Source organism: Mus caroli, unplaced genomic scaffold (assembly GCF_978045245.1).
Source record: "Mus caroli unplaced genomic scaffold, Mus_caroli_1 scaffold_1, whole genome shotgun sequence".
NCBI classification, from domain to species: Eukaryota; Metazoa; Chordata; class Mammalia; order Rodentia; family Muridae; genus Mus; species Mus caroli.
The window spans coordinates 116,469,032-116,491,407 of NW_028227256.1; the positions used below are offsets into that span (position 1 = coordinate 116,469,032).

General features: G+C 46.6%; 1 protein-coding gene across 3 annotated transcripts in view; it reads right to left on the reverse strand.

Moving 5' to 3' along the window:
• The window catches only part of Cfap221 (cilia and flagella associated protein 221), a 79,057-nt gene that overhangs the window by 34,276 nt on the left and 22,405 nt on the right, over positions 1–22,376 (reverse strand). For all 3 annotated transcript variants that reach the window (XM_021166758.2, XM_021166741.2, XM_021166748.2), the window contains exon 7: positions 5,199–5,302. In XM_021166758.2, the coding sequence (XP_021022417.1) occupies positions 5,199–5,302 (104 nt within the window). The remainder of the gene's footprint in view (positions 1–5,198; positions 5,303–22,376) is intronic.

Here is a 22,376-nt window from a genome sequence, read left to right on the forward strand (position 1 = left end):
CCTCTCTCTTCTCTCATTTCTCTCCTCTTCCCTTTCTCTTTGTCTTCTTTCATCTCTTCTCTCTCTCTCTTCCTCCTTTCTACCTTCTCTCTTTCCCCTGCATTTCTATAATAAAGCTCTAAAACCATAGAGTCTCTGCTCTGCTCCTTCAAGTTCCGCTGAGCACTCTGATCAGTGTTGGGAACTTCTTCCCTCTTCCCTCTCTCCCACAACCCTGGTGGCTTTAGCAAAGCAGCTCCGGGGGGGGGGTTGTCCTCAGGCAGAGCTGCCCCTTGACCACCCCCTGAAGAGTGGGATAGAGGAATGCCCACCCAGGGATGAGTGGATAGGGTAGATAGCAGCCCTCCCACGCCTGACTGACCAGAGAATAGGGAAACTCTGGCGGGGTGTGGGCATATTTTTTCTTCCATTCTTCCCCAGGCCCCCCCGGACCCCCACACCCTTTTTTATTTTGTTCCCAACAGGGAAGAGCAAGGAGATCAGTAAGGATGGGTGGGGGACAAGGGCGAGTAGTAGGGGTGAATGTGATAGAAAACCGTTATAAATGTGTACATTTGTACACAAGCATGAGGGTCTGAGATGGGATCCCCAAAACCCACATATGTAAAAGCCAGACTAGGTGAACATATCTGTAACCCCAGCACAGGGAGGGGAGGAGACAGGTGGATTCCTGGAGCTCCCTGGGCAGCCTAGCAGAAACAGTGAGAGACCCAACTTCAAAAGGTAAGGCAGGGGAACCATTAAATTAGGTATCCCAATGAGCTCATATACACGCACATGCACACAAGTGGGCATTTGTTAATTTCCTGGGTACAGACAGAGATCCAAATCATTAAATAATGGCCAGCATTGTATCTCAAGCCCAGGACCAGGTGGAAAGAGTCACTAGAGACATTAGGTCTGCAGGCTAACAGCAGGACATCTGTGTAGACATCTCAACCCAAGAGATTTTAATACACTGACTGTCACTTGGTCGGAGCATCCACCCTGTAGGACCCGCAGACCATTTAGGGCTTGAGGCCAAGACCCTACTGCTTCACTGCAGCTCATTAACTTAAAAACATAAGGACAAGCTCTGGGGCACGGACTAATGTTCACCTTGAGCTGGGTGATTTGTTTTTTTAAAGTGCTCTCAGCCCAGACATGATACAGAAAGCCGGTGGTGGAGATGTAGCCCAGGCAACTGCAGTAAACTGCTGCTTTTTTCTTTTTTTCTGTTCCTGCAGCTCCATCACCAGTACCCCGTGGTGGCAGGCTGTGCAATGTTGACAGTTGGAGAACATATGCCAAGTCTTGACAGCTACTGCTTGGCTGAAACTCATAGTGGCACAGACGAGTGATGTCCCGTGTTTTATAAGTGAGAATGGTATTCTCAATATTTAACCTCATTAGAAAAAGTCTCCCTCAGGGCTGGGGGGTGTGGCTCAGTCTGCAGGTGCTTGCCTAGCATCCACAAAGATCCTCAGCCCTGCAGAAGCCAGCCGTAGTGGTGCCAACACTCAGGAGGTAGGGGCAGCAGGATCAGAAGTTCAAGGTTACCCTTAGCTACATAGTGACTTCTAGGCCATGGTGCAAAATACAAGCTGTCTGTGGAGCAGGCAGGGTGAGGAATCACAGTAGAGGTGCGCGCTGTCAAGCCTAAAGCTCCGAGATTGAGTCCTAGACCCACATGGTGGAAGGAGAGAACTAACTAGAAAGTTGTCCTTGGCCCACAATGCATACATGTGCAGGCACAAGTACATGAAATATATACATGAGAATGTAATAAAAAAGCTATAGCTCAAACTACTACTCTTGGATCAATTTCAGATCACTACCCTCAGCACAACCAGAAAGTCACAGAGCAGGAAGCTGGATGGGGTGGGTTGTGCCTATTATCCCAGGACTCAGGAGAGCAAGGCAGGGGTCCAGGCTGGTCTGCACTTCACAACAAGACAAACAATAGCAAACAAACAAACAAAATAATAGCAGCACCAGCAACAACAACAACAAAAACAACAACAAGCTGAGAAAGTTCTGGCTGTCAGAGAGAGGTTAAGAGAACTCGCTGCTCTTGCTGATGACTGGAGTTTGGTTCCCAGTCCCAACATTGGGCAGCTCACAATTGCCTAAAACTCAGCTCCAGGAGGATCCGATGGCCCCTTCCACCCTCCATGAAACACACACACACACACATACACACACACAAATACAAGCAAAAATAAAGGCCATAGTTTATCAACATAATCATTTCAAAGAACACACAACACTGAGCAATGTGAAGTCACAACAAGAAAATATTGCTGTGTCATTTTCTAGGTGACACTAATATAAAGCAAAGGTCAACATATTTAAATATGTAAATAAAGTAATAAGCATGCACATGGACCTATTTAAATATGTAAATGGAATAATATAAGTATGCACATGTACCTATGTAAATATGTAAATGTACTAATTGAAAATATAGTCATGGGCAGGGACCAAAAGAACAGAAAATATAACTACATTATTTTTTAGGGCAGTAAGGACCGGGATGGGAAAACTTGTAAAAATTGTTCCATATTATATGTCTATATACTGTTATACTGTTATAACCTTAAATTTTTTAATCAACTTATAATTGTAAAGATAGGATTTTTCCATACACGCACAGTTATATAAGAAAGCAGGTTAGTCTGTCACCCCAAACCTTATCTTTGTCACAGTAAAATTCTCTCAGAGGACTCTGTGTACTTATGCACATCTATACTTGAGCACACCTATGCCTATGAATACTTGTGCCTGTGCACACCTGTGCCTATGCATACTAGTGCCTATGTATACACATGCCTGTGCATACCCGTGCCTGTGCACATTAGTGCCTTGCACATCTATACCTCTACACATCAGTGTCTATGCACACCTATGCCTGTGCACACCAGTGTCTGTGCACACTAGTGCCTGTGCACACCTATGCCTGTGCACACCAGTGCCTGTGCACACCAGTGCTTGTACACACCTGTGCCTATGCACACCAGTGTCTGTGCACACTAGTGCCTGTGCACACCTATGCCTGTGCACACCAGTGTCTGTGCACACTAGTGCCTGTGCACACCTATGCCTGTGCACACCAGTGCCTGTACACACCTGTGCCTATGCACACCAGTGTGTGCACACCTATGCCTGTGCACACCAGTGCCTGTGCACACCTGTGCCTATGCACACCAGTGCCTATGCACACCCATTCTATGCATACCTGTGCACACTCATGTTTGTGCACGCCCATGTCTAGGCACACCCGTGTCTTCACACATGTGCAGGTACGTGTGTGAAGGTTGACAATGGGTATCTTTCTCAGTGTATTCTCACCTTACATTTTGAGACAGAGTATCTCACTGAACACGGAGCTCACAGACTGGCTCAGTTGTGTGGCCAGCAAGGACCAGGGCTCCTCCTGTCTTAGTTCTGCAATTATAGGAAAAGTCCCTCCACGAGGCTTTTACAGGGGGCGTGGTTCTAGAGAGCCAAGCACTTTGCTGACGGCTCCCTTCAGTCCCTCGCAGTCTTTAGAAGCACACGTTATTGACCTCTGATACTCTAGTGTGCACTTACTTCCTCTAACTGTAACCTGCTGATCTTCCCACCTTGGGTCCCCAGCTTTTGATAACCACTAGCCTAGATTCTATTTCCATGAAATAATTTTTAAAAAAAATCATCTTTAAAAAAAACTTAAAACATAAGCCTACTCTCTAGGTAGTCCCTAATCTCCTGGAGCTCCCTATTTAGACCAGGCTGGCCTCAAACTCACAAAGATTCCCCAGCATCTGCCTCCTGAGTGCTGGGATTAAAGGCATGCACCAGCATACCTGGCCAGAACAAAACTGTTGGGGTGGGAGCAGTGCCAGGTCTCTGCTTCTGGGTAGCTGAAGATCATGCTGGCTCCATCTCTCCAGCACTGGGATTAACGGTGTGCAGCTGTGTAGGGCTGAGGGTAGAGCATTGCCCTGGCTTGCATGCCCGGCAAGGAAGCACTCTGCCCCCTGAGCTACATCCTGAGCCCTGTGAGATGAAACTTCACAGATCGCACACCTCAGTGAGGTCACCTACTTCAGCACAAGCTTTACACCGTTCCTTCCATCAGCGCAGGGGTACAGACTGTTCCCTGTGAACTGTCACAGAGCCATCCAACGTCTCATGCTTGGACTCTTGTAAGGACAATTTTAAGCTTCTAAGATTTAGGGCCTCACTGAGTGTGAGGTTTAAAGTGAACTAACCTCTGTAAGATTCAGTGAACAGCTGCACAGTTTAAAAAGTATGTGCAGAACAAGCTGTTGATAAATTTTAGCAGTGAGGTTATGGAGGAGGGCACCAAGAAGACAGGACCTCCCTCTGCCTCCCAGTCACAGGCCACTGCTGTTGCCCAAGGCCTCCGTCAGACACAATTCTGTTTGGTCACTCAGGAGCTCTGCAACTCAGCTTGAACACTTTAACTGGAGGCTTAGTTTTCTCATCTGTAAAATGGGGCAAGGCTTAAAGGATACACTGATCTGCGGCTCTCAGGTGAAGGTGCAGTGTCTGTGACAACTGAACTTCCAGCCTTTAGGCCACACAGGCAAACGGTAACTCACACGGGTTCAGTTACCACTGAGCTGCTTTGGAGAAGAAATGTGCCTTGAAACCATTGTATACTTGATTCATCTTCTTGCCCCTCCCCCATTTTCTTGTGTGTGGAGCACTTGTGTGTGTGTGAATTCTCCAGATATGCACTGGTTAATACTTGTCAACTGGACTGGAAATGGAGTTACCATATTAACATGCTCTCAGTGGGTACTCTGTAAGAGTGCTACGTGTAACCAAGGCGAGAAGACCCATCCTGAACGGGCAGCACGGTTCCATCCATGAGCTGGACTGAGTGAAAAGGAGGAAGTGGGCTGAGCACCAGCATCCATCTCTCTGCTTCCTGACTGTGGATGCTGGGTGAGCATCTGCCTCATGCTCCTGCCTCCATGGCTTCCCCACCATGATGGGCTGCACCCTCAAACTGAGCGCCAAAACAACGTTTTCTCCCTCTCTCTCCATTTTCTCTCTCTCTCTCCCCCCTTCCCTCCCTCTCTCCCTCCTTCTCTCCATTGCTTCCTCATGTTTTTTGCTACAGCAATAAGGACTCATGTCTCAAGCCCTGCCTCTGACCTGAGATCGCTGTGGCGATTGGTTGTCTGAAGTCACACCGTCCTCACCTGACTTTGGCTCAATCGTAAAGGCCTGATGGGACCGAAGCAACGTGATATGGAATTCGAAATCCACAGGGCAGCTGCACTGCAAGGGGATCACATAGCTTTTGCTGCAAAACAAGCACAAGAAGGGAATGGAGCACACCATTTCCCTTAACTTTCTTATAATGAGCCTAGAAAGGAGTAGAGACTCAGGAAGCACAGCTAGCAGCAATAAGTTTCATCCGACCCCAACTGACCCCTCCTGTCTCTCACCAACAAAAAGATTTGTTTTAAAATAGACTCTCACGTAGCCTGGCCTGGCATCCAATTTGCTATGTGGTCAAGTGTCTGAGTTCAGTTTCCAGTTGCTGTGACAAAATACCCTGACAGAAGCAACTTAAGGGGGAAAGGGTTTGGTTCACAATGGCAGATCGTTGCCATTGCTGTAGAAAAACTGAGGCAGCAAGAACTTGAAGCAGCTACCTTCACTAAGAGCAGAGAGCAATGAAGTAATGCGTGCTTGCTTGTGGTGAGCTCTCTTGCTCCCTCTTACACAGTTCAGAATCCCATGCCAAGGGAATGGCACCACCCAGAGTGGGCCAATCTTCCCATATCTGTTAATGTAATCAAGATAATCCCTCATAGACACACCTTCTCCTCTGCCCTGTCTTTAAGACGATGTCCCCTCACCCCCACATACACTCCTACTCCCTGCCAGGCCTCCCCACTCCCTGGGGCCTCAAGTCTCTCAAGGGTCAGGCTCCTCTTTTCTCACTGAGGCCAGACCAGGCAGTCCTCTGCTGTGTATGTGTCAGGGGCCTCAGACCAGTTCCTGTATACTGCCTGATTGGTGGCTCAGTGTCAGAGATCTCAGGGGTCCAGATTAGTTGAGACTGCTGGTCTTCCTATGGGATCGCCTTCTTCCTCAACTTCTTACATCCTTTCCCTAATTCAACCTCAAGGTTCCCTGACTTCAGTCCAATGGTTGGGTGTAAATATCTGTGTCTCCCAGAGGTCAGCTGTGCTAGGCTTCTGTCTAGAAGCACACCATAGCATCAGTAATAGTGTCAGGCCTTGGAGCCTTCCATTGAGATAAATGTGGCTTTTAAAAGTATGTCCAAAGCATTTATATTGGGTGTTGAAATTCATTATCTTTTAATAATCTGTGAAATATCTGAAATAGTTCAAATATAAATGTTTTTAAACAATTAAGATATCTTTATTCATTACTAGGATCTATAAAATATTTCCAAAGAAATAAAACATCAGCAGTTGGCAGTGCTGGACCATTTCTGTTTTCTTCTTTGTAGGGGTGACCAGTACTAGATATCCTCTGCCATATATATATATATACATATATATATATATATCAATGTTATTAAATATATACATATTTATACATATGTATACATATGTATAAATGTATATATGTATAATGTACATATGTACAAACATAGCATGCTCGGGAAGATGTGGCTGGCTGGTCACATCACATCTACAGTCAGGGAGGCAGCCAGTGATGAATGCTGGTCTTCAGCTCACACTCTCCTTTTTTATCAATCTGGGACCCTACCCCGTAAGATGGTACTACCTACATGCAGGACGGGTCTCCCTAGTTCAGTTACATGGCTTTGAAAATGCCCTCTCAGGCACACCCATGTGTGTTTTCTAGGTGATTCCAAACAAGTCGAATTTGCCACTGCACTCATGACCCCTCAAGAGCTGCAGTTGCCTTCATGAGACTTGTGGAAGATAAGTCAGTCAACATCCCAGCATGGACAGGAGCAGAGCCTGCAAAGCCACTTCTGGAACAGGTGCTACTAGGAGAGACAGGCAGGGTCTGTCAGGGTCATGGTCCCTGGTAGGTTGTCCACACTCCAGGAGTCAGTACTACATCAGTGAGCACACAGGCAACTGGGCTCGGTAGATCATATATACTTAAAACTAGGACAGGGCATGAAGTTGGGAGGGAAATCTGGATGGGGTGCACAGAAGAAGCTGGAAGGAGGCTATGAGCAAAATGTATTGTATCCATGTATGATGTTCTCTTAGAACACTGGGGCTCCTATGAAGCAGCTTCTTTAGGGTTACAGTGCCCTCAGCCACTGGGCCAACAGGCAGCTTGACTCTGCTCTGCATCACAACCTGCTTGTCACTATCCTCTAATTGCCTCTGTCTCCAACTGGATGTGAAGCTCCAGGCCCAGGTCAGTGACATTTTCTGGCTTCCTTTCATTGGGGGAAGAGGAAGAAAACCTGAGTCCCCTCTCAGCTTCAAGGCAAGGGCAGGACTACTCCCTGGGCTCAGTGAGACCATGCCTCCTTGATCCATGGGAATGACCTCCGCAGCCAGGGGCCCACTGCAGCCTCTAAGTCCACTGCAGCCCCTGAGCCTACTGCAGCCCCAGAGCCCATTGCAGCCCCTGAGCCCACTGCAGCCCCCAAGCCCACTGCAGCCCCTGAGCCCACTGCAGCCCCCAAGCCCACTGCAGCCCCAGAACCTGCTTGGGGCCTGCTTGGAGTTCGATGCAGCTCTGGACCCTGCATGTTGCAGCGTCTCCCTGTTCTGATGAAAGGTGTCGTCTGCTCGCTTCACCTGCACAGGCCTCTGGTGTTATGCTGCCCACTGACAGGTATCAGGAGAAGAAGAGGTGCTGGACAGGATATATTCACTGCCCCCCACCCCTGAGAGAGAGAGAGAGAGAGAGAGAGAGAGAGAGAGAGAGAGAGAGAGAGAAGAGAGAAGAGAGAAGAGAGAGTATTGCCTGATGTCTTTCTCTATTATTCTCCACCTCACCTATTTTGAGACAGGTAGGGTCCCTTGATGAACCTAGATCTTGACAATTCAGCTAGACTGGGTGACCAAAGAGTCATCTGTCTCTGCCTCCTCAGTTCTGGAAATACCGATGCAGGGTGCTCTACCTAGCTTCTTACATGTGTGCTAGGATCCTGAACTTAGGTCCTTCTGCTTGCCCAGTAAGCACCTTGCTAACTAGACATCTCCTCCACCTCTCTCTGTTCCATTTGGTAAAGTGTATCTAGTGACTTTGATGGGATCTCTGCTCGGAAGGGTGCTCTTGACACTTGCCAGGCAATGTCCTGCTTGTAAGTGATTTCCACTGCTATTTATCTTCTCCCTCCCTCCCTCCCTCCCTCCCTCCCTCCCTCCCTCCCTCCCTCCCTCCCTCCCTCCTTCCTTCCTGAAACACGGTCTCATGCAGCCAGGTTCCTCTCAATCTTCCTGTGTAACATGGATGACGTTAAACAATTATCCTTCTCCTCACCTCCCAAATGCTGGGGTGACAGTGTGAGCCACCCCAGTGGGTGTATGTGGTGCTGGAGGTGGAACCTGGGACTTCCTGCATTCTAAACAGGCACACTACCCACGGAGTCGGACCCCCAGCCCTGTGCTGCTGCTGCTTCTTGGTAAATGTTGTTCCTTAGCTGTAACGTTCTATGCTGCCAGGGTAGGTGCCTATAAACACTTGAGTGCCCTGGTAGGAGACAAGGTGGCCCCAGGGTTTTGACAATGATGCTTTTTGACTTAAATCCTGGATAATGGTCACATGGGATCCTTTCCTCAGCCCAGTTTACAGGATTTTCCACAAAAACCTTTACAACCTGTCCTACCTCAGGATCTGCTAGAGGTATACAGCCAAGCAGAACTCCCTGCAAAGCATCCTGGTTCTGCAAACAATGTACCGTGTACATCGGTGGCTGCGTTTTTTAAGGTGTGATGCTCACTCTTGACTGTCAACTTGATGGGATTTAGAGTCACCATGAACAGAGACTTCTGGGCATGGCTGTGAACAATTTTCTAGATTAGGTTGGCTGGGGTGGGAAGACACACCCTAAACGTAAATGTGGACGGCCCCATCCTGTGTGCTGGGGTCCTGGACTGAGGAAAACGGAGAAAGCAAGCTGAGCCCCAGCATCCATCTCTCTGCTTCCTGACTGTGGTGCCCTGTGACCAGCGCCTTTAGTCCCTGCCGCCATGCCTTCCCACTATGAGGGACTGTGCCCTGGAACTGTGAGCCACAACAAACCATTTCTTTTGTTTTTATCAGGTTTTTGTTGTTGTAGTTATTGTCTCTTTTTGACACAACACCTAGAAGTGTAGTAGCTACACAGGCTGTCTAAAACCTTACCACTCTAAGGCTCCCACTCTTATCTAAAACAGAAGGCAGATCAGTGGAGCAGACAATTAGGCACTCCACTCCGTGTCAGCCATTCCACCCAAACTGGTTTGACTGAACTAACACCGGTTGTTACAGCAACCAGGCTGGAGAGATGTAAGAAGGGTGTGGGCATTGCTGTCCACCTGTGGTCTCTGGGGATAAGGCAGGTGACTATGACTCACCGGTCGGCACCTGCAGGGGTCAGCACAGAGCTGTCCCAGTACGGACCCCCGTCTGATGCTCAAGGCTCTTCTGATAAATGCCACATGGCTGAATGTTTCTGAGCCGAAATAATCCCCCACAAACTCTCTTGGGGTCCTTCCCATTGGTGATAAATGGTCCATTTCCAATGAACTCTAAGGTCTGATAATTCTCAGAAAAGGTGCTGAGGTGTTTGTTTAGCGATGATTACCAGCAGCCAAGTTCCCGATGCACTGGCCAGCCTGGAAAAATAAACAGTTCCTTAAGGGAACCGAATTCCAAGCACCGGGGTTCAGAAGGCAGCAGACAGATGCAAGTCACCAGGTTGCAGTGAATCTGCACTCGGCTCCAGTTACTCCGGCTCCTTTATCCGTGCAGTCAGGGCTGCAGGGATGGTGGCGCTGGACTATAGCTCAGTAGCATTACCAGGATGATAAGTTGTTTGTTTGTTAGGATTTTAAACATTTATTTACTTTTAATTTAATTTTTTATTAGATATTTTCTTTATATATATTTCAAATGCTATCCCGAAACTATGTGCCCCGTATAGATGCTGGGAACTAAACCTTGCTCTTGTACAAGAGCAGCAAATGCTTGTTAATTTCTGAGCAACCCCTCCAGTCTCTTGTTTTACTTCTAAATGGCATGCTTTCATGTGTGCACATGCGTGCATGAGTGTGTGTGTGTGTATGTGTGTGTGTGTGCTGTATGCACTCTTAACCAATGAGCCATCTCTTTACTCCTTATGTGATGGTTAATTTAATTGCCAAGCTGACACAATCTAGGATCATCTGGGTAGTTGGCTTTGAACTCAGAGACATGGCTGCCTTTGCCTCCACAGTACTGGGATTTAGAGCATGCACTACAATGCCTCCAGCTGCGTAGAATTATCTCAACTCTGTTAGTTAAGGAAAGGTGTCAGAAGGTTTCCTCGAGAGGCTGAGTGGGATTCTGAGTCACAGAAGAGTAGAAAAGCGAACAGCCTTGGAGAAAGCAAGCCGAACGCTGGCACACGTGGAACTGTGAGCCACCCAGGCCCTTTCTCCCTCGAGTTGCTTCTGTTGGGGTATTTTATCACACAGCGACAGGATAGGGAACTGGGATGCTTATCGTATGTGAGGTCCTGGGTTTAGGCCCAGTACTAGAAGTTGTTTAGTGTTTGCTGAAAGTGGTGACGCACAGCTGTGATCCCAGAACTTGGGAGGCAGATGTAGGAGGATCAGAAGTTCAAAGCCAGCCTGGGAAACTTTTCTGAGACAGCATCTCAAACAAACAAATAAACCTCCTCAGCTTGGGAGGAGACACGTTTAGCCAGGTAAGAGTGCTGTCTATGCAAGCATGAGGGCCCAAGTTCAAATACCTAACACCCACCTAAAGATTTAGACGAGGCTTCGGGGTACCTAAAACTTTGTGCTAGGTGACAGGTAAGTGGACAGAGAATTTGGGGGCTTGATGGCTGCCAGCCTAGTTCCAGGACCAGGGAGAGAGCCTGAGGTGGCATAGCAGGAAACCTCATGTTCTCCTCTGGCCTCAGGACACACAAACACAAACACACTCACACATAAATACAAGCACACACGTGTGCACACATACACACACACTCACAGACACACACGTGCACAGAGACATACATGCACAAACAAACACACATACACATATGCACACATACACACTCACACATATGCACAGAGACATACACACACATACATACACACGTACACATACACATATGCACACACACACACACACACACCTAAGATAATTGCCTACTGATGAATTCTGATCTACAGAGAAGAAAAATACTTCATTCTTGTTATTCCTCAAAAGCAAATAGGACTTTAGCAAACAGGAGTTCTCTAACTGACAAGCATCAGGTAATTAAAACAGAAAAGCAGTGGAAGCCAGCTCTCTGGGAGATACTCTTAGCTCTTATCCCCCTGACTTGACCACTCAATTTATCAATTTCACTAGGACTGCATATAAAACTACATTAGATACTTCAGAAGAGTCACTTCCTGATTTTTTTAAATGCAGCATAAACCTTTAAAATACCAAGACTTTGTATTATGTTCAGATTTCAGCAGCAGCAGAGAGCACACATTTACCTTATAGAAAGTACACATGAGAGGGAAGGACCTGGGAATGTGGCTCAGTTGGTCAAGTGCCTGTCTAGCATGAAGCCTGGGTTCTATCCCCTAGCATGGCATAAACCAAGTGAGTTGGCAATGCAGGCAGTCCTAGCATCCAGTAGGTTTAAAGTTATCCTCTGCTACAGTGAGTCTGAGGGTAGCCTGGGCTACATGAGACCCCACTGTAATGAAGAAAGGAGAGGGAGGGAGAAAGAAGGAAGAAGGAAGGAAGGAAGGAAGGAAGAAAGGAAGGAAGGGAGGGAGGGAGGGAGGGAGGGAGGGAGGGAGGAAGGAAGGAAGGAAGGAAGGAAGGAAGGAAGGAAGGAAGGAAGGAAGGAAGGAAGGAAGGACGGGCAGATGGAAGGAAGAAAGGAAGAAAGGAAGAAAGGAAGGGAGGGAGGGAGAAAGGAAGGAAGGAAGCGAGGAAGGAAGGGAGAGATGGAGGAAGGAAGGGAGGGAGGGAGGAAGGAAAAGGGGGAGGCTGGAGAGAGAGAGAGAGAGAGGAGACAGAGAATAAATTCAAATTTCTATCTTCCTATCTCTGATTTGTTTTAGAGTGAACTTATTGGATGACTTAAAATCAAATAAACTGTTTAAAGCTCTCAGTGTCTGGAGAGTGTCGTGAACAGGCCACTTTACCATAATAGGATTTGGCTCCTTTGCTAGAGAGTGAAGGCAAGGGACAGTAAGCATGACAAATGTGTGCTGTTCCACAGCGCCTGGACTCAGCAGCTACCACAACATAATTGTTAGTTATTACGTTTTATAAAACTTTAGGGAAGGCCTGGGGAGACGAAGTTGGCAAAGCATTTGCCTTGCAAATGTGAGAACCTGAGTTAGAGACTCATAACCCACATTAAAAAGCTGAGCATGATGAAAATGCACACACACACACACACACACACACGGGGGGGGATAGATAGTATTGGGGTTCACCCACATGACCTTATGTACACCTAGTTAAAAACCTCACCTCCATCATGGCAACTGGACCTTGGAAATCTGGGATTAATGTTCTTTTAAGTGAAAACCCACAAGTGAGCCTTCACTAGAACCAGATCATGTTGGCATCTGTTATAGCCAAAGATACTGATTTCACACTCACATGCTTACATTAGGAAGCTATTAAGACATCAATGCTAATAGTATTAGAGGTCTTTGTTTTCTATAATTAAATCATTGCTTTTTTAATTTTATATACTTTATTGCAGAAAAACTAGCAAATACATAAAAACATCACACAGTAAAATTAAGCAAACCCAAATTATACAACTCAATGAACTTCTACACAGTTAAAATCAGCAACCAGGACCAAAAGAGTCCATGACTTGAGGACTTGAGTTCTGGTTCCTAGGCTGTACCTGGAACCCCAGCTCTGGAAGAGTGGAGACAGTTGGATCCCAGGCCCTGTCTGGGGTCACAGCAAGCTTCAGGCTCAGAGAAACACAGTGTAAAGGAATAAGGGAGGGAGCAGGGGAGTAGGAGCTCTCAGTGCTAACCTTTAGTCTACATGAGCATGTGTGCACACACATGCGAGCACAGACACACACACACACACGCCACATCTCAAACAAAGAAGGCAGAAGTTACATGGTATCTGCCATCTGTGGAGATCACATACAGCTTGTTCACATTTCACGAACGCCTTCAGCAATAGAGTTGCAGCTCAATGGTGGAGCACCTGCTTAGCATGTGTGATGTTCTGGATTCAAATCCCAGTATCAAATCTAAAACCTTTTTAAAAAGAATTGTGATAACGTTTACTATTTTAACATTTTAAATGTGCCGTTCTGGGCATTAAGTGCTCCTCAGTGCTGTGCCTCCTTCAGCCATGCTCAGGACTCTGTCTGTGTTTAAATCCTGTCCCCACTATAGGCAAGGTCACCATTTCCCCTCCCCAGATACTGGCAGACACATCTATACCCCTCTCCAAGAATGTGATGTCCATTCGTCCTCTGTATGATGAGAGTCTTACAGAATAAAATGCCTTTACAAACTGCATGTTAAAGGGGGCTGGGAGATAGCTTAGTTCGTAAAAGCACTTGCTTTGCAAGCACAGGGACCTGAGTTCTGATCCCACACCCATGTAGAGTTGGGTGTGGTGGCTTGCGTTTTTAATCCTGCTGCTGAGAAGGCAGAAACAGATCCTGAAGGCTTGTTTCCCGACCTGCCTGTGGGACCACGGAACCCCAGGTCCCAGTGACAGACAGAATCTGTCTTAAAAGACAAAGTAGCTAGTTACTGAGGAATGACACCCAGACTGTCTTCTGTCCTCCACACATGTGTGTAACTGTTTATCAGAACCTCCCCCAACACACACACACACACACACACATACAACTGAATACACACAGGTAAAAGTAAACGTTAAGTTCACGTAACAGGAAAGTCTTAGTAGAAACAACGCATTTGAGAGCAAACAGCACTTCCCAGTTCCTACAGGTGTAGGTGAGGTAGGATAGTGGAGGGGGGTACAGCTCCCTGGGAGGAAGCAGGCTCTGTCTGTCTGGAGCCTAAAGAAGAGGGTCAGTTGGTGGTAGGATCCAGGAAGGGGGCTGGGGTAAAGACCGGGGAGGGGGGAGGGTTACTGGAAGGGGGGTGAAAGGCTTCCTTCATATGGAGAAATATAGATCGTTATTAGGGGAAGATATGAAGATGCCCTAAATGCTTTGCACAGTGGCTTCCTTTACACTAGGTGGTGGAAGCGACCGCATGCTGATTGTATTAAAACCACAGGTCTTCCCAGCCCAAAGAGCCTGTAATCACATTTGACTGACATAACCCACAGGGCACCCTGCTGACTGTCTGTCTGTCCTTGAGGTCCATCCACCGGCAGCTGTCAAAAGAAAAGGCCCATTCTTTGTTGGAATAAGAAGTGCATTTCTTTTGTCTATGTAAAATATATTTTCTCTTTGGACATTATAACATAATTATATCATTTTCTCTCTAAACCCTCCATATATCCCTCCTCAACACTTTCAACTTCGTGGCCTCGCTGCTGTGTGTGACCTGTTCAGTCTGTATAATGTTACTTGTATGTGTGTTTTCAGGGATAGCCACTTGGTACTGGATTATCAACTGGTGTTCTCTTCCCTTGGGGAAAGGAAATTGACTGCTTTTAAATAAAACAAAGGAAACTCAAATACCTCTGGTTTTGAAACTGTTGTGTCTAAGAATTGGGCTAAGAAGCTGGGGCCATGTATAACAGCAGACAGCTGTTCAGGAAACTACAGCCACGGCTTGGCATGTCGCTCACTTGACAGGTTGCTTGCTTAGCATGCAGGGATCCCTAGGTTTGAATATTAGCACCAAACCAACTGGGCACGGTGGCACATATCTGTAATCTCAGTGCTATATAGGGAATTTGAAGCTAGCCTGGGCTACGATGTGACAAAGAAAGAAAGGATAGAAGGAAGAAAGGATGGAATTTTAGTCATAATTTTGGGAGTTGGCAGCTACTCCTTCATCCTATTTGACAAGCACCCAATCAACATATTCTAAAATGCACACTGAACACATGCACCTGTGTGCTTGTATGCCTGCATGTGCATTCATGTGCACCTGTGCACATGCTTCACATGTCATGTGTGCAGTGCTACAGATCTGGGTTGCAGCAGCCACACACACACACACACACACACATACACACTGGCTACTAGAGTAATGTTAGTGTTGGAAATAGCAGCTGTATGGCGCAGGCAAGGGAAGAGCCAGAGATACCACTCTGAAGGTCAGGGAACTGATGCTCAGGCACTGGAGACCATCACGCTTTCCTTAGCTCCAGGAAGGAATGTGCTTTGAGGAGACACTGACATTCTTTATATTATAGTCTTGAATATTAGGCCTAGCAACTTATCCATGAATATTTTGTGTCAGTATGTGTGTGCGTGCACACATGTGCATGCGTGTGCATGCGCGTGCATGTGCGTGTGTGTGCAATCCCTAGGGACCCCTCTATCTCCACTTTCGCAGTATGGGGATCACAAGCACGGGTACTGCCACACCCAGCGTTTTGACACATGCTCTAGGGATCTGAACTCAGCTCCTCCTGTTAGACAGTGAGTTATGAGCTGATCCATCTCTCCAGGCTTTATGAATGCTTTCTCTAACAATGAAGGTCATCAGGACTTAGTATGTGATGCTAGCTTGGCTGTTTAAGCATAAATACCAAACGAATGAGTCATTCCAAAAGTTTATAGACTGGGTGACCCTATTATGAAAAACGTTCTACCCTTAACTGCCCCAATACACATTCATTTGCTCGTGGAGCAGATCATAGATTTCCTCCCCTTTACCCACCATGCAGACCAACTGAACATAAGTAGATGAGAGAAGAGCATGTTAGAGCTTAAAGCTGGGCTTCCCTTTGCTTTCTCCAGGATGTTTACGTCCAGAATTTTGGAGAAAGACGAAAGCATTAACTCAAGTCTCCAGGTGCCAGTCCTCCTTGATGGCTATCTGAAGTTGGCACCTGAAGCTCTCAGGTCTGTGCATTGTTGTCCAGAGGGATCTCTAGAGTTTGGAGTAGGAATGTTTCCTTCTTTCACACTAAGATTCAGAAGAGGAGACTGGACCAAGGGGAACAATTAGATGTGTGTGCAATCAGAGCATCTTAAATCAAAGAAATTCTAACTACAAAGGAGGGGAGAATTGTTCATATAATGAAACCACAGGTTCTTGTTAAGAGACAGGGATTGTAGGGCGTGGTGGCGCACGCCTTTAATCCCAGCACTTGGTAGGCAGAGGCAGGTGGATTTCTGAGTTCGAGGCCAGCCTGGTCTACAGAGTGATTTCCAGGACAGCCAGGGCTACACAGAGAAACCCTGACTCAAAAAAAAAAAAAAAAAGAGACAGGGATTATGTATGCATGTGCGTGTGTGTGTGTGTGTGTGTGTGTGTGCGCGCATGCGCACATATGTGCAGGTGCACGTGTGATTGTATACATGCATGTGAACAGTTGTATACATGTGTAGCAGCTAGAGATCAACCCTAGATATTGCTCCTCACCCTCCTTGTTTGTTGAGACATGTTCTCTTCCTGACCTGGAGCTTATTAAGTAAGCTAGGCTGGTTGACCAGTGAGCCCCAGGGATCCTCCTGTCTCTACCTATGAAGCACTGAGATTACAAGTGCACGTGGCTGTATTTGTTTCTTTTCTAGCTTAAAGTTCATGATAGTGGAGCAAAGGCACGCTGGCACAAACAACTGAGAACTCACACCTTGAAATACAAGCAGGAGGCAGAGAGGGACATACTGGGAATGATATCAGTTTTCTTTAAAGCCCATGCCTAGTGACACACCTCCAACAAGGCCACGCCTCCTAGTGAGAACAGCTTCTGGGGAACTACCAAATCCGAAGCCCAGCTTTTCTGTGGCTTCTAGGGATTGAACCCTGGGTCCTCCTACCTGTGAGGCAAGCAGTTTACAAGTGAGCCATCTCTTCTGCCATGATCATTTCTCTCATCCAAATACTGATTTAGAGATGGAAGCTAACTGCTGTCCCAGAGATGCAGGTAGAAGCTGAAATAAAGAAGCATTTCCCCAAAGTAAAGTCATCCTTATTGGTGTAAGAAACAAATTGTTATTGTCCACTTTGTATAAGAAAACCACTGTGCTGTACCAAATCAGTGTGCTGGCCTTTTTTGCCCACTTTTTATGTTGGTGTCTTTCTGCAGAATTGTATACAAAAAACTGTCTCTTTTCTTAAGTCTCTTGAATGTGCTGTTAACTTTGCCAACACGAGAACAGTTTAATAAGATACTACTGTTTCTTCAGATCTACCTTGAGTCTGGGGTGCATAAACAGAATCCTTAGTATGGGGAAGAATGATTTTTTTTCTTGACAATTGGCCTCTGAAGCTCTTCATGGAGATGGGTTTATATCCCTCTACTGATGTGTTTGCTGTGACCTCTTGTAGCTGGTTCTCTGAGCCTCCCAGAAGGGCTCAGCGTCGGCAAAGAGCAAGCTGGGCTTGGCTGGTGTCTGTGTCATTGATCTTCCCTGTCAGTGCTAGTTGGAGAATACACATTCCCATGCAACCCAGAGGTTTTAAAAGTCAGGGGCTGAACAACACATTCTGACATTGGCCAGCCATTCCCACACCTAAAGCAAGCCATGAGGTTCAATGCCTCATTGTTGTGACAAGAGCAACCTAAAAAAAAAGGTTCATTTTTGGCTCTTGGTTTGAGGATACCGACCATCATGTCAGGGGAGGCATGGAGGTCCAAAGCTTGAGGTGGCTGGTCACGTCACATCTGCCATCAAGATGAAGAGAGGGATCTGATGCTCAGCTCCACTTCTACCTTGTGTTCTGTCCAGGACCCCAGCCCATGGGAGGGTGCTGCCCATGTTCTGGGTGGGTTTTCCTCAGTTAATCCAATCTAGGAACTCCTTCACAGACAGGCCCAGGGTCCTGTTTCAACAGTGATTCTAAGCCATCTATCAGGCTGTCAAGACAAATCATAGCAAGGTAGCCACAACTCACTAGCTGCTTGGTTGTCAGTGGTTGCTTGGTGCAAGGGCGATGGAATGGTAGGAGACCATGGTCAGTGGCTTCTGGTAGATGAGTGGCACCAGAAAGACACATGATTTGGTTTTGAGACAGCGTCTGGTGTAGCCCAGGCTAGCCTTCAATTCACTAGCACTTAAATTCAATTCACTTAAATTTTCCTTTTCCTGCCTCTCTCCACCGAGTGCTGGAATTCCAGGTGTATGTCATCATACCCAGCCAGAAAAAACGGTGTTGCAGAACTGCAGAGAGAGACGACTTAACCGAAACCTTTTCAGAACCAGGAGAGTGGAATGGTACATATTTTCTATATCTAATACAATCGTGTTCTTTATCTTGATACATAGGAAGAATGAGATTGCATTGTGGTGACAATACTCTCAGATATCAAGGGACTCTCTGATGCTGTGTGTGAGAAGTGCATGTCTGTGTTCCTGTGTATGCATATGTGTATGGAGTCCAGAGGTGTCTTCCTCCATCACTCTACCTTTTTTTTTTTTTTTTTTTCTGAAATAGTCTCTTACTGAGTCTGGAACTCCCAGATTTGGCTCAGTGGCTGCCAGTGTGCTCCAGGGAGCTTCCCACCTTCGGTTTCCTAGTGTGTAGGTGCTCACCTGGCTTCCTGTGGGTGCTGATTTCCAAACGCAGATCCTCAGGTTAGTTCAGCAATCTCATTCTCACTGAGCCACTCACCCAAATTCATGGCTGCCATATTTAACAAGCCAGCACAGTTGAGTTTATCGGGTTGCAAATTATTAAGTAAGCCCATGGAGGAATACAGAACTGCAAGACCTTTGCCCCCAGTGACACTGTTTGACTTGGGGATGTTGGACAGGCGCAGGAATGCAACTTTCTTATTTACAGAGAATGTCAGGGTCCATTTTAGCAGATCTTAAGCCACCAAAGTTGTTTATGGCTATCTGGCAAGTATCCTTACAACATTTTATCTCAGCAAGGAAAACTTTACAACAGCCAGAATAAGCCACCAAAAAATGTAGATGATGAATGTGAACAAGCCCACTGTGTAACCCAGAGGAAGATGGATGGAGATGCTGTCCAGGCTTCAGAGAGGCTTTGGTCGGATCACGGTTATTCCTCCCCAGAGCCTCCCCACAGTAAGAAAGCACCCCTTAGCAGGAAGGCTGCATGAGCTACTTCAACACAAATCCCCAACTTTTGACAATTTTGTCCAAATTCTTTTACATACAAAGGGGAAAATAGAATCCTTTGAGTACTCTGTCCTGCTTGGCTGTGGTTATCAGTTTGACACAGCCTAGATTCACGTGAGAGGAGAAGCTTCAGTGGATCCTGTCTGGATCAAGTTGGCCTACTGGCATGGGGTGGAGACATCATTTTAATTGTTTGTAGATATAGGAGGGCCCAGCCCACTGTAGGTGGCACCATCCCTAGGCAGATGGTCCTGAACCATATTAGAATACCAGGTAACTGTAAGTCAGCCTTTGAGCCAGCCAGCACCCAGCATCCTCCATGGTTCCTGCTGTACTTCTTGGCTCTGAAGTAAGTTCCTTATTTGGAGGTAATGTTGCATGGAACATCAAACATCCTTGCCTTCAAGTTCTTGTCTTGACTTCCTTCAGTGATGGATTATGACCTGGAGTCCCAAGCCAATATAAACCTTCCCCCGTCTAAGATGATTTTGATCAGAGTATTTGTTACAGCAACAGAATACAGCCAGAACCCTGTCATCTGGTAGTTTAGGTCCTCCCATTGCCTTTTCACTTCTTCATATTGCAGAGTGGGTCTTCTTCGGTAGATGAAATGGCTGACTTACTGCGGCATTTTAAGAAAACACATATACAGCACTGGGAAGCCGGCTCAGTTGGTAAAGTGCTTGCCTCCCAAAGTTTGAGGACCTGACTTTGATCCCAAAAGTATGTATTAAAAAAGAAAAGAAAGACAATGGCCTTGTGAAGGCCTAGCTGGGGAATCTTTACTCTCTCTCTTCTGATTTAGTCTCTGTTTATGATGCCCAGTGGGTTTGCCGTGGAGTAGGGCACACAGATTTATAAGGGACACAGTGATGATCAATGCTGACTGCCAACCACAGGGTGTATCTGTGAGAGTTTCTACTTAGGGTTAAGTGAGGAGGGAAGACCCACCCTGGATGTGGGCAGCACCATTCCAAGGCTCTGGGGTTCTGGACTCAATAGAAAAGAAAGCAAGCTGAGTGCTGGCCTTTGTCCTTTTGTGTCTCCTGACTGTAGTCATGTGTGAGCAGCTTTCCCCTCCATGATGGAGTGTACCCTCAGACTGTGAGCCAAGGTAAACCTTCCCTTTCTCCCTTTGCTGTCACAGTAGTGACATAACTGACAAAGGCCCCTGAGTCCTGTCTCTTTTACCTCCTTTAGGCTCTATCTGGAAGCTGAGGGATGCTGGCACCGTGGTCTTATCAGCCTCCTGAACTAAGAGGTGACATTCTTCATAACTCACTGTCATTTTATTATAGTAACACAATGGGCTGAGATGGTCCTAACACATCAAGCATTCGAGAAATGACTGAAGGACTGACTGACTGAATGAATGAATGACTGAATGAATGCCGAATAAAGAACTCATCCAAATGATACACTGGACCACTAAGGTGGCCTAGGAGTCACTGGGAACACTTTCTCGGGACATGCCTATGCAAATCCATCATTCTAGTAGCGGATGGTTTAGATCGAAAGAGGCAAGGAAGGATCTGAGTGGTTAAAGGTTGCTAAAGAGGCTGTAAAAGGCAGAAAATCTTGGGGAGGTTCTGCCTGCTGCCAGGATGTCTGGAGGAGAAAAGCAGCGTGTTTATCTTTTAAGAGATTTTTAAAAATATATTATGCCATTATAAACAGTAACTCAATTAAGTAAATTGTTTAGCTGAATTTTTCATTCTGAATACAAATGAGACGCATTATGTGGAAAATAGCTTGGGGGATGCCCTTAGGAGGTGGACATCTCTTTCAAGGGCTGGTGACTGATTGTCCACAGTGTGAGGCACGCTGATTGCACCACCTTCTTAGACCATCTTTTCCCCTTCAGCTCATAAGCCTTGCTTATGACCCAAATGAGAGGTGGCTTACAGAGACAGACAGAACTAAGAATCAGGACTTTTTGTTCCCAAACACACTGGTTTTGATAAAATACCCAATGTGGCCCACCTGGTTTTGATAAAATACCTGGCTTTGCCCACCTGCAGGAAGCAGCAAGCTCACAGTTTCCTTCGAGAGACCAGTTTGTCTGAGGAGATGGTGAGGACAGAAGGGTTTGAGAGGGAGAAGGAAGGAGAAAGTACAGGAGTTCTGTCAGAATGATTCTGGGAAACCGGGAATGGGAAGGAATGGGTCAAGAACTTAACAGTCACGAGCTGGGTGATGGCTCAAGGGGGCTGTGCTTGGCCTGTGGAATGACCCCTGGTCCCCTTCTGTGGTGTGATCTGGAAGGTTGTGGAGCTTTTAGGAGGTAGGGCCTTGCCGGAGGACGCAAGTGGAAGTGGGCTTCTAGAGTTCATGCCTTGCCCCACTTACAGTTCTCCTGTATATGGGTAAGGATGACCAACCAGCTTCCTGCTTCTATGGTCACACCTTCTCTGCATGCTGAGAGGGGCTCTAGTCCTCTGATTCCCCCCCCCCTTAGGTCTCCGTTGTTAGGGCAGTTTATCATAACAAAAGGGAAGGTGGCCAGGGGAAAACTTGACACCTGGGGTGGGGAGATTCTCAGGGACAGTAGGCATCTCCTACTGGTGCAGAGAGACCTTTGATATTTTTTACATTAAAATTTTATTTTATTATTCAATGGGCATATCTCATGTGTGCCTCCATGACACGTGTGTGCAGGTCAGAAGGTAGCTTGTGGGAGGGGGCTCTCTCCTTTGACCATGTGGATTTTAGGAGCGGAACTCAGTTGTCTGGCTTGGAAGCAGGTATGTCTCACTGGCCCAGATTTCAATACTTTTCTTTTAGTCACCAACTCTCTCTATGTAACTTGAGCTGAGTATTTCAAGCTTTAAACAACCAACACAGCCACTCAATATGGACAGTCAGCAGTCAAATAGCATCTCTGTTGACATCTCTAGGGCAGATGGCACTACACCTGCTGGTAGGCATTGCGTATCTGCTGAAAGAAGGAGATACATAGAGTTGGAAAGATGGGCCGGTTGGTAAATTTGAGGACATAAGTCTGATTCCCAGAGCTCAT